The sequence below is a fragment of the Poromitra crassiceps genome, assembly GCF_964638095.1.
Source record: "Poromitra crassiceps genome assembly, chromosome: 21".
Lineage (NCBI taxonomy): Eukaryota > Metazoa > Chordata > Actinopteri > Beryciformes > Melamphaidae > Poromitra > Poromitra crassiceps.
The window spans coordinates 25,269,698-25,282,197 of NC_139638.1; the positions used below are offsets into that span (position 1 = coordinate 25,269,698).

General features: G+C 43.2%; 1 protein-coding gene across 3 annotated transcripts in view; it reads right to left on the reverse strand.

The window, feature by feature from the left end:
• The window catches only part of dnm1a (dynamin 1a), a gene marked incomplete at both ends in the record, with an annotated part of 104,575 nt that overhangs the window by 51,832 nt on the left and 40,243 nt on the right, over positions 1-12,500 (reverse strand). For all 3 annotated transcript variants that reach the window (XM_083657818.1, XM_083657816.1, XM_083657817.1), the window contains 4 exons: positions 4,552-4,690; positions 7,482-7,549; positions 12,017-12,152; positions 12,446-12,500. The exon at positions 12,446-12,500 is cut by the window's right edge and continues 88 nt beyond it. In XM_083657818.1, coding sequence (XP_083513944.1) covers positions 4,552-4,690; positions 7,482-7,549; positions 12,017-12,152; positions 12,446-12,500 — 398 coding nt within the window. The remainder of the gene's footprint in view (positions 1-4,551; positions 4,691-7,481; positions 7,550-12,016; positions 12,153-12,445) is intronic.

Here is a 12,500-nt window from a genome sequence, read left to right on the forward strand (position 1 = left end):
AAACATATTTTCTTTAAACATTTATTTACGTTTTGGTCTGAGTGAAATGTTATGCGATCTCTCCTGTTTCTGAATATATCTGAACCGTTTGGTTTGAACAAGTAAAACTATTTTTATAAGCATTTTAAGAAATGTCTATGGGAAAATAAATGGCGGGTGAAAATCTCTGGTACAGTACTGAAGCAGGAAGTGACGTTCCACTTTGGCTCTCTATAATACTAGTATCTTCAAATATGTCTGTGAAAGGGTCCCTCAAGCAACCGCTGAAGCCAAGATAAAACTATGGTAGATATGAGGGGAATCCAGAGGAGGTCAGGGCGTTTTGTTAGCTTTGCTTTGCGAGGAGGCAATCCTTTCAGAGGGTTAGAAGACCACAGGATGGAGAAGACAGCAGAGAAAGAAAGAGAAAAAGAGAAAGATGCTCGAGGTACGTCGGTTAGTCAATGAGTGGAACGACATGTTCTCTCACCTGCAAACAACACTCACTCCATTATATAAAATCATATCGACGAAGACAGGAAACAATATGAATTTAATTTGAACTCAAATCAATTCAAAAGATGATTTTTTGGGGGGGACAAGAGAGACATCGTGAGGTCAAATGTGAACGAAAAATGATCGAGCATGCTGGTTAAGAGGCAACAAACTGGAACAATTTGTTAAACTGTCAACGTAATGTCAATAATTGACAGAAAACAAAGTGAGAAAGAAAGTTTGAATTTATATTTTGCGTGTAGGAAATAAAGATATGGCTTATATGGTGAGATTAGTAATAAGATATATAAGATCTACAGTAAGGATAGACCGATATTTGCTGGACAAAGTCTGACTCTAACCCTAAGGAAAAGAAAGTTATATTTTACTCACTCTTGTCTGCAAGGAAATATCATATGAAACCTGGAGTAGTTTCTAGTCATGGTGTTTTTGTTGTTCTTTCTTTTTACAATACCATACAAATAAATAAATAAATATCAGGGTGACCTGTGTTGAATATGACAAGTATCACATGTTCTTTGTCTATCCCTGTCGAAGTGTGTGAGAGGGTAAAGACACTACTTCCTTATCACAGTGCTCTGAAAACAAAACAAAACAAATTAAATGTTATTAACTCTTGTTTTTTAGATAAAGAATTGCGAGCAGTTATTTAAAGTCCCTGGAAACCAAAATCCACAAAAACGTTCTAACTATGTTATTTAGGGTCTTATGTTAGTAATTTTGTGCCTCCGAAATTATTATACATTATTTTCAACCCAAAGCCTTAAAATCGCCACTTTTCTACAAGATTCTACAAAGTACTTCCTCATTGAAGACAGCAGTGCGCGAGGTGCTAAAACGCAGGAGCTTATGACGTCATAAGCTCTATATAACCTTTGTACACGCACGCAATCCCACCCACCTATGGCAAGTCCGTTCTTTGCCCCCAGTGACAGCGCTCCCTCGCTGTCCGTCTCCCTCCCTGTGTGCCTCTGCCAAGCGCTGTGCTTGTGAGATTAGCAAGGTGTCGGGTTTCAGCCATGCGCTCCTCTCTCTCCCTCTCTCTCTCTCTCTCTCTCTCTCTCTCTCTCTCTCTCTCTCTCTCTCACTCAGGCAAAGAACGGACAGAGATCTCTTCCGAGCCGCGGAGCAACACACACACACACACACACGCACACACACACACACACACACACACACACACACACACACACACACACACACACACACACGGTGTGTGCACTCATCTCTCTTTCTCCGTTTCCCTCCCCCCTCTCTCTCGCGCTCTCCGAGAGACAGAAATTTCCCTGCTGTAGATGGGACACGCCCACACATTCCGCGGGAAAAATACACTCTAAAAAATAATGAAATCTCATGAGTTTTGCCATGGCTGTCAAACCTAAATTTATATACTTTGCGACGTTCATCATCGTTCAAATTTGGCTGGTGGCTTATTAACATAGGGTCCTGTGATGTGATTAACTCAAAATGCTAAATAATAAAGAAATATTTCTGGTTTCCAGGGACTTTAAGTCCAACAAAATTTTAAACAGCGATTAAATTGCACATTGTTGATCTAAGAAATATTGTCTGGTTTACGTCGTTGTTGCTTTGATGATAGAAAGTTTCATGTTTACGTTGGTGAGAGAGCCGAGACTAGCACCACCACATCTTTCCAATTTAAATATATGAAAACATGCGATTGTGGCATTAACTTCAAACGCTAAGAGCACTCCTCAAACCACAGACAATGATTCAAAAACCACATGGATGATGATGGAGGACATAGGCATGTGAGGTTGACCAAATCTACTATACAGAGGAAAATAAAGAAACGTGTAATCAGAGGAGGACTATGACTGACTGGCAGATACTCAACAATCCAGGAGAGGCCTTGACCATTCTCCCAATAATGAGGAATTATCTATCAAGCAAAAGCAATATTTGTCTCTTTTGACAATGAATAAATCTAACATTCAAAAAAGCTGAAAGGGTAGCACATCTCAGTTTTCAAAGTCAAGGAGGACAAAATATTCACATTTTACTTGATTTATTGGCTCACAACACAAAAAACAAAACGCTTACAGTACGCGTTTCGGCAAAGCGCTTTCTTCAGAGCGTTTGGCTCTTTGTTTTTTGTGATGTGAGCCAATAAATCAAGTGAAATGTGAATATTTTGTCCTCCTTGACCTTGAAAACTGAGCTGTGCTACTGTACGCTTTCAGCTTTTTTTTGAACATATTTTGGATTTTGGGTTTGGCACTCCACTGAGAAGCCCATTGTTGAAGCGCAACCTTCTTTTTCTAAACAGTAAATCTAACATTCATAATAAAACTTGATCATTTCTTTTAATACAGACGAGGTCTGATTTGTGGTTCTCTCATTCATCTTAAACAGATCAATTCTTTGACCATAATCGATAATAGTCCAGCCATCGGTCTACCCCTACCTTTAAGATTTAACAAACATATGTCTCGGTTCTCTTTGGGGTTTTTACCTTGTCGCTACACTTTTGTATGGTGGAGGTGAGTTGGCTCGCTACCATATCTATACACTTCAGCGTGGGCTCCTTCAGCTTTTGGATCTGCTTTTTCACTATGGCCTCGAAGGCCAGGTCGGGGGTGAACAGCCCCGTCCTGTAGGGGGATAGGCGGGTGGTGGCACGGGAGAAGAGAGGAGCAAGAACCACAGACGGAAGGATGGAGAGAGAGGAAGAGGAGCGGAGGCAACACATGAAGAGGTGTATGGAGAGAGAGAGAGAGAGAGAGAGAGAGAGAGAGAGAGAGGGGGGGGGGGCAGATAGAGATCAAATGAGATGAAAGGAATCCGAGAGCGAATGGGCGAGTCGGGCGACAGCCAAATAACCGCAAGAAAACAGGTCAGAACGTACGGAGCAGCAAGCATGAAAACATATGGTGGAGGGGGAGCAGAGAGGGACGATGGAGAGACGAGGCGAGCAAAGCAGCAGGTAGGTATGGGATCTTTGGAGGCGGGACAGAAGAAAGGACAGATTGAAAGACAGATGTAAAAGACAAGGGACGGAGGGAGAGGGGGGACAGCACAGAAGGAAGAAAAGGCAAGTGAGACATTTGGTTTCCCCTGAAGCCATTCTAAAAAGAGGGCAGTGCTGGAGTCCCTCTCTATCAGTCGAGAGAGAGAGAGACATAGAGAGAGAGAGAGAAGACACAGAGAGAGAGAGAGAAGACGGAGAGAGAGAGAGAGAGAGAGAGAGAGAGATCCCAGCCTGCACTACTCCACCAGCCAAAAAGCTCCGAGCGACGAGCCACGAGACCACAGCTGCGCACCCAGACGCTCGGCCAAGACACCCGGGCTCTCCTCCTCTTCTTGACCCCCTTTTTCCAGCCAATCCCGACCCATAGTTACCCCGATCAAAACCACCCCGATCAAACGCATCGCATCCTGTTTCGCTCGACGTGTCAGCCTGGACTTCCAGCCCGCCCACAGTCATTTCCTGAAATTACAATTACAAATTCCTCGAAGAGCATCTAGAGATGGAACTGTCATGGCGTCCGTCTGATGCAGGTGCACAGCTGCGGCCTCACACACAGGAAGTCTGGACGCTGAGGTCATCCAATATGGCCGCCATGTATTCTAAGTGGTGATTGTCACATGAATGTCTTAACACTTGGATGTTTTAGCATTAGAGATAGTAAACCTGCAAGATTTAAGTCAGATATTTTTGTCGTTTTTATTTCTTCAAACTGGGCTTCTTCTTGGGTGTCAGTCGCTTATCAGCTATTTAACCCTTCATAGGCAGCCATACCGGTGACCGCTCAGCCTCCACGTGATCTTTCTTCATCACAGCACTCTACCACGGCCACCCTGCCCTGCCAAACCCATCGCAAGCGGCAGGTAAGGCAGGCGGGTGTACGCCGCGCACCCGCTACTCCAGTTGTCCCCTCATCGTCCGAAATAAAAACACAACAAGGTCTGGAGAGAGCCAGGTCGTTACAGTAAGAGGGAGTGACCAGCAGAGGGGGTTTCGTGGACAAGGGAAGTGGGTTGAAAAAGAAAAGAAAAAAAGTTGCTGTCCACCGTTTCGTTTTGTTTTTTTACCTTCTTGGTACACTGCCTAACCGTATTGACTAGCTCAGAAATGACCATGTCCACACATTTGGTGCACGGCTCTTTAATCTTCCCAATCTGCCTTTTCACAATGGTCTCAAAGGCCATGTCCGGGGTGAAGAGGCCAGTTCTGCCGGGCAGAGAGAGAACCAGCCCAAAAAAACGAAGGAGGAGGGAGAAGGTGGAGAGAAAGAAAGGGGGGAGGAAGGTGTGGTAAAGAGAAGAGTGTTAATTGCAAAGAAATGCCCTCCATTCCTGAGCCCCCCCCCCCCCATGTCAAACATAAAAAAGAACAGACACAAATGAGACAAATAGAGAGGCAAAGTGGAACGTCACTTCCTGCTTCAGCACTGTACCACAGATTTTCATCCGCCATTTATTTTTCGTAAAATGCTTATAAAATAGTTTTACTTTGTCGAACCAAACGGTTCAGCTAACGCTATAATCGGGAGAGACCATAGAACATTTCACTCGGACCAAAACTTAAAAACACATCTACAACATCTAAAAAATATTTTCTTTAAACCCGCATTTTTTTACGTTTTGGTCCCAGTGAAATGTTATGCGATCTCTCCTCTTTCTAAATATATCTGTACCGTTTGGTTTGAACCAGTAATAATATAGTAAGCATTTTACGAAATGTGTATGGGAAAATAAATGGCGGATGAAAATCTCTAGTACAGTGCTGAAGCAGGAAGTAGGCGGTCACTTTGCCTCTCTATAGAGGGCTACAAAAATGTTATAAAGCGAGATGTTACAGTACTGGTGAAGATATCAAGTAGGCTAATTTATTTTTTAATTCTGAAATGCTAGGATGTTTGTATTCTCCAACGCATATCCAGTCATTATTCCCTCAGAAGTTGGTAGGGTACAGTTAGTATGTTAGCAGTTACTAGAGAATCCTCTCCCTACTCTCTACCATTCATTATAGCTTATAGAAGAGATGTTCAATTTGACATAAGGGTGCCTTTTCTGTCATCAATTTACCAAAAATATTGTACTATCAATGCTCTAATGAGAAAAGCACCCTGCTGGCCATTTTGGAAAAAACATGTTATACGGTGTTTGATGATTCCACACCTTTCTTGTTTTGTGACGGGTCAATGATATGGGATGGCACACAATAATATTACCCCAAAACATATGTTTATTCTTAAAATGCCCATTTTCCGTAGACTGGTTGGTGCAGTATCCATACATGTATGTGTATGTTTGAAGGAATTGTATCTCAGTCGATAGAGAAAATCTATTTAATTAATTTCCATGGTGGACAGGAGGTTTTTAGCCTCTGGCCTTTCCGCGTTGTCCATAGACAACATTTATATCAACACTGGAACCCTGTGGATAACAGAGCAATCCAGTGACATTAATTATTTAGTGTGCTTGCTGAAGGTAAGTGCAGAATGATTGTTACTCATATTTAATTCGTGTGCTTGATGTAGTTAAACACACTACTAGTGTTAATCATACATACTATTATAGAGCACAGCAGGTGGTGCTGTTTCTCACTTGGGACTCCCTAAAAACACGCCATTTCATGGCTTACTTGCTTGTGTGCCTGATGGTAAAATCTGATTGGCTGGGCTGTAACGGAAGTTACACTACGAGGTCCGTGGTTGGTCAATTCATATGTCTGTCATGCATTTTTGGTTGTCTTAGGAGGCGGTCCTTAACCACTTTACAAGAGTTGTGCTCTAGATGTAGATGTATCTACGGCTGGCTACTGTGAGACTAATAATAACCTAGCAATCACCCGCCAACACTCTAGCTACCACTTGTATTATCAAGCAACCACCTATTAGCACCCACCAGCTTTTAATAACGCTTTAACAACCATTATTTATCACACAGCAATCTTCTATTAACACCCTATAAACCGCTAGTATTTATCTAGCAACTACCTAGTTACACCATAGCAACCACCTAATAACACCCTACAGTAGCAACCACTAGAAATCAACCACCCATTCAGGCTGGTGCTCTTTCAAAAAGCGCACTCACATTTTCTTGAGAAAATGGGACCTCAGTCGATACTAGAGAAAAATGTGTCTAAAAACATGTTATGATGTCAGGTCTAGATTAAAAATGACACTAACGAAGTAGTACATATTCAATAAACACCAAAGAAGATATGCAACCACAAATGACTCCAAATGCTAAGGCACTAAGTGTAAGCAAAACCCAAAAATGCTCTGTCCATCATGGAAGTAAATTAAATATAATTTCTTTCATGAGTGCAGTCCCACCCATGCCGCTTCCCACACCCAGATGACCACTCATAAATTCCATCATTCCTGCTTTTCACTGCATTTTGTCTGATGCAGGCCGGCCAAATTAAATTAATCTTGGCACCAAATCTTAATTTATTTATTAATTAATTAATTAATTCATATTATTTTGTAATGGCATTTCTGGATAATAGCTTTGGACACATCGTCCTTAGCCACAGACAAGGAGAGCCAAGGATGCAGACTGAGAGCGCTAATGTACATCTCAGATGAGAGGCGCATAAGTATAGGATTTCACCAACCCGACAGATGACATACAGATGGACGGATGGACAGACAGACAGCAAACAGACAGACAGGGGACACACTGACAGACAGACAGACAGACAGACAGACAGACAGACAGACAGCAAAGAGACAGACAGGGGACACGCTGACAGACAGACATATAAAAAAAAGTCACCAAAAGGACAGACAAACAATCATCATCCAACCAACCCCCGTCTATCTGATCCCAAATCTCCTCTGTCTTGATTTGTTGATGCCATCATCAGTATGCAACAGAGAGCTCAAAGTGAGTCTAGAGGTCTTTGTGATTAGATAGGGGAAGTCGGTTAGATGGAGTCTGGCCAGTCAGGGGTGACCCTGATGGAGTGGGGGAGGGGGGGGGAGGGGGAGGGCGGACGGACGTGCCTGATGCCATGGATGTTCTTGATGGCGTAGCTGATCTCCTTGCGCAGCTCTTTCTCGTCAAACTCCATCTAAAGAGGAGACAGAGGGCAGAGGACGGTCTGAGCATACATACACCTTGATGGGGACATCCTTGGTTTTGTACATCGTACCCACACACACTTTTCAGTGATTATTATTTTGTCATGGTCAGATCACTGGCGAGAAAGTAATGACCCGTCCTCTCTCTCTCTTCCCTGCACTCTTTCATCAGTCCCCAGCCTTCCAAACACCATGTCAGCTCATAACTTCATTCTGCACGTGATCTACCTCTGTAAACATTTTTACAGCACCTCTACACACACAGACCTGTTAATGTGAACATGATGCACATTTCGCACATTGTGTATATTTGCTATACATTCACACATCTGTTTTCTTAATATTCACATATCCTTCTGATGTTATATATTACTCAATATAATGCACAGACTTTGTTTTGAGCAGTTTCATGTAGGAAGTATTTTTCTTTTGCAGTCTCATGTAGGAACTAGCTATAGCAGCTAGCGGGTGTAGTTCAGTCAAAAGAAAATAGTTCCTCCATGATAACTGCTCATAACAAGGTCTGTGGATTATCTTGAGTAACCGGGTGATGATTTCTGGAAAGAGACATTGCTGTTGAGTTTATCAAATGTATTTCTTTGGCACTTTGAGCACCACAAGCCGAGTGCCATCCAGTTCCATTGTATTGGAGAGAAGGCAGAAACTCTGCTGCCGATATCTCCAAAACTCAGGCAACTAACACAAAACGATATAGATGGATAAATAGCACTACAGGTGAGAGGGAATATATGTATTTTGGATTTTAGAGTGAGCTGTTCCTTTAAAAAAATAAAAATAAAAATAAAAATAAAAATAAAAATAAAATGCAATGCTCTGGCGGACCACCAGGCGGACAACCAGGCGTTTCCAAACCACAGTTTGGGAACCAATGCTGTATCCTATTGCAATTTGTCGTTAGAATGATCTATTTTTCCCACATGGATTATCAAAAGTTGAATCTTGTCTTGTCTTCCCATAACGAACAACCAGGCTATAAAGCATGAAGGCAAACTGGCCTGTCTGGAGACATTCTTGTGTGTCTCATGAGTCATGTCAGACAGAGGCTTGTGGCTGCTCTGCTCCGCTCCCTCAGCAGGACGCCTTCCGTAACGCACAGCCAGTGAGTTTTATATATCGTCCGAGGGCGGGGGGAGATGGGAAGGGGGGGATGATCGAGCGAGGAGGGCGAAAGGGAGAGAGGTGAGCAGAATGGAGGATGTGGAGAGAGATGTACAGTAAGAAACAAGGGAGCAGTGGTGTAATGTAACTAAGTAATAATAATACTTTGTTACACTACTTAAAGGAACGCTCCGCCCATTTTCAACCACCTTTGTATCATTAGAACATCAGTAGTATATCAGAAAACTGTAAACGGTTTTGAAGTCTGTCATTTAATTTGACAGTTATTGAGTGTTAAAGTGTGGACCAGTGACATCACTGGTCCACACTAACTCAAATTAATAACTCATTAACTCAAATCAACTCTCAATAACTGTCAAACTAGATGAATGATGAATAGTTTGACAGTTATTCAGAGTTGATTTGAGTTAATGAGTTATTAATTTGAGTTAGTGTGGACCAGTGATGTCACTGGTCCACACTTTAACACTCAATAACTGTCAAATTAAATGACAGACTACAAAACCTTTAACAGTTTTCAGATATACTACTGATGTTCTAATGATACAAAGCTGGTTGAAAATGGGCGGAGTGTTCCTTTAAAGAAACACTCTGCCTATTTTCAATACGGATTTATTTTGCACATAATCTCACACATATCTGAAAAGTGTAAACCGTTTTGCAGACATTCATTTAGTGTGACAGTTATTGAGAGTTGATTTGAGTTACAGTGTGGACCAATGGTGTCATTTGTGCATGAATGACATCACTGGTCCATAACTTTACACAAATCAACTCTCATTCCCTCATTACATTCCATAATTAAAATGTACACTTTTACGCCATTACATTTCCCCTAGGCATCTTAGTTACAAAGTAAAATCTGAAGGATTTTGGTAGCCTGCAAGCAAGCAGGTGTGGTGAATCAGTAGTCTCGCTTAATTGCCAGACTATCTCCATTTTGCGCTGTACTGTACCCGAGTCTGGCTTACGGCCACATTCCACTGAGTCCGTGTTCGGTCCGTCTGCGCTGCGGTACGGCTTCGGAGCCGATACGTTTTCACTCTAATCAATGTGTCAACTCCCACCTACTCCGCTGCGTTGCGTGTCTACTCCGTCCCAGCTCCGACGATCCGGAACTCTCCGAAAAAGATACGCAAGGCTTCTATTTTTCACGGATGTCGGAGCAAAGCCGCAGCAAGTTGACAAAATAATATATGACACGACACGTCCCTTTTACAAGGACAACACCAAGCAAGTCCACCCCTCCTCTGCTTCTCCAGTTGGGAACAATGATCTTCTGCCTGTTTGTTGTTGTATTTATCCCACATACAAAGTGTCTCACGCGATTTCACCATGAGAACTTGTCGGTCTCGTCACTCCAGCTGTCTGGCGGAGCGGAGCCGTGACGTGCTCTGCACACAGCCGGTTAGTGTTGGAGGAGCACAGAGCACGGAGCAAAACCGGAGCACAGCTGCAACGCAACGCAAATGCAACCAGTGGAATCCCGGCGTTACTCTCACTCTCCTCTCGCTCTGGTGAGAAAGTACTGAAAGTACCAAGCAGGCCTGCTTTGTCGCACAACAACTTGCCATTTTCAGCGTGTAGGCTGCTAGCTTGCTAGCTAGCATTGTTGTTGTTGTTGTTTCACAGCGGCGGAGGCATTTGAGAGTGACACGCAGGGAGCGGAAAGGGATTTCCCTTCACTCCGACTGAAGTGGTCGGAGCCAATGGCTTTGCTTATCCCCCCAGCCTGGTTCTAGTGAGTCAGTCTAGTGAATCAGCGCTTCTAGCTACTTGTACTTTTACTTTCAATACTTACGTACATTTAATATAAGAAAATGACTTAAAGACTGTACTCAAGTAATATTCTAATAGGTGACTTTAACTTCTACCAAAGTCATTTTCTGGTAAGATATTTGTACTTTTACTCGAGTGCAGCTTAGTTCATCCACCACTGGGAGGGAGAGAAGGATTGAAGGAGGAAGTGAGGGGAGGGGGTCCGAGGGGGTGAGACGGACAGAGGGAGGGAGGGGATGAAGGGAGGACAGGGTCAGGGAAAGATGATTTGAGAGGTGAAGGGAAGGGAAGAGGAGAGAGGGATGATACGTGGACGGATGATATGGCGAAGGAGGGAGAGAAAGAGAGAGAGAGAGAGATAGAGAGACACAGAGAGAGAACGAGAGAGAGAGAGAGAGAGAGAGAGAGAGAAGAATGTCTGAAGGGAGGGAGACGGGAGAGGTAGTGGTTAGGTTTGAGACGAGGGAGGAAGCGAGGAATGTTTTTGTCATAAAGCCCAGGGCCGGGGTCCTGAGGGAGGAATGAGTCTTGGCCAGGTCTCTCTCCGAGGCTGGGAAATGATAGCAGGGGGAAAGATGGAGAGACAAAAAGAGAGAGAGACAGAGAGAGAGAGAGAGAGAGAGAGATGGAGAGTGAAAGAAAAAGAGAACTCATGCATAGACAGATAGGTACCGGGTGATGGTACCCGGGCGGCCAAACATAATGCACTTGAGACGTTACTGATTAACGTTATACGTCAAAAATAAAAGGTAACCTCTGCAGTTTCTGTGATTTTTGTGTTGTAACTTAAAGAGCATGGTGCAGGTTGAAGAGATCACATTGCATTAACATGTGGGACTGGTATGTAGCAATAGGTTTCTCTTTCCCCCCACACACATAGCTGCATCTACACTGGTCTTTGTAAAGCAGCTGGCATGTGCTCAATAAAACACCTATGACATCACTCAGCCAGCCCTGGCTGGGTGAGTGATGTCATAAGTGTTATACGCCCAGATGGCTTTTTATTGAGCAAACAGGGTATATTTGATAATATATGCTCTTATGTTAAGGACTTCGACTTAACAAATTATCAAGTAAGTGAATGACACATTTTTGTGGACAATGCCGTTTCTGAGATTGTGAATGTTTTTCCTTGTTCCAAATACTTGTTTTATTTTGTATCCATTGCAATTAATATTCTCCGATTTGTTAGATTACAATTTTTTTAAACAGGAGTCAGCGTTCTTGTTTTGTTGTTGTCTTGGTTTGTATTAATGCCGCAATTAAATGTATTTTATATTATGAATGTAAAAGGCTGTATTTCATGGTGTTAAAAATGTAAATGAAAATATTGGAGGGGGGGTATCTAAATGGTTTGTCTAATACTACACTATCATGATAACACACACACACACACACACACACACACACACACACACACACACACACACACACACACACACACACACACACACACACACACACACACACACACACACACACACACACACCCACACACACACACACACACACAATTATAGGTACAAAACCACACACACCTTGACTAGTTCAAAAGGGAAGCGTTCGTGGAAGATGCGGTTGATCCTGGCGCCCCCGGACAGCTCGGCCGTGTCGATCTGGTCTCCGGATCCCTCGATACGCTTCTCGAAGTCCACAGAGAACTGCTGCACCATCCTATGGGGAAGGAGGGAGAGACACACAGATGCGCAGCCGATCAACATATCAAACGCCCCCGAAGTGTTAGTTGTTGAAGGAAGCTATCAACAAACAGCTCCTCCCTCTTCACCTTTTCTTTCTGATCTTCTAGTATAAAAACAAGCAACTCTTCACTCACGTATTGTCTCTTTCCTCTCTCTGCTTTTGTTTTTCCTCCTCTCTGGATCAATCGATCGATCGATCGATCACATCTATCTATCGATTTATCTATCTGTCTGTCTGTCTGTCTGTCTGTCTGTCTGTCCACTCACTGTAGCAGAGCCTTGGTCTTGCGAGACGGATCATCGGGTCTGAAGTTCTTGTACT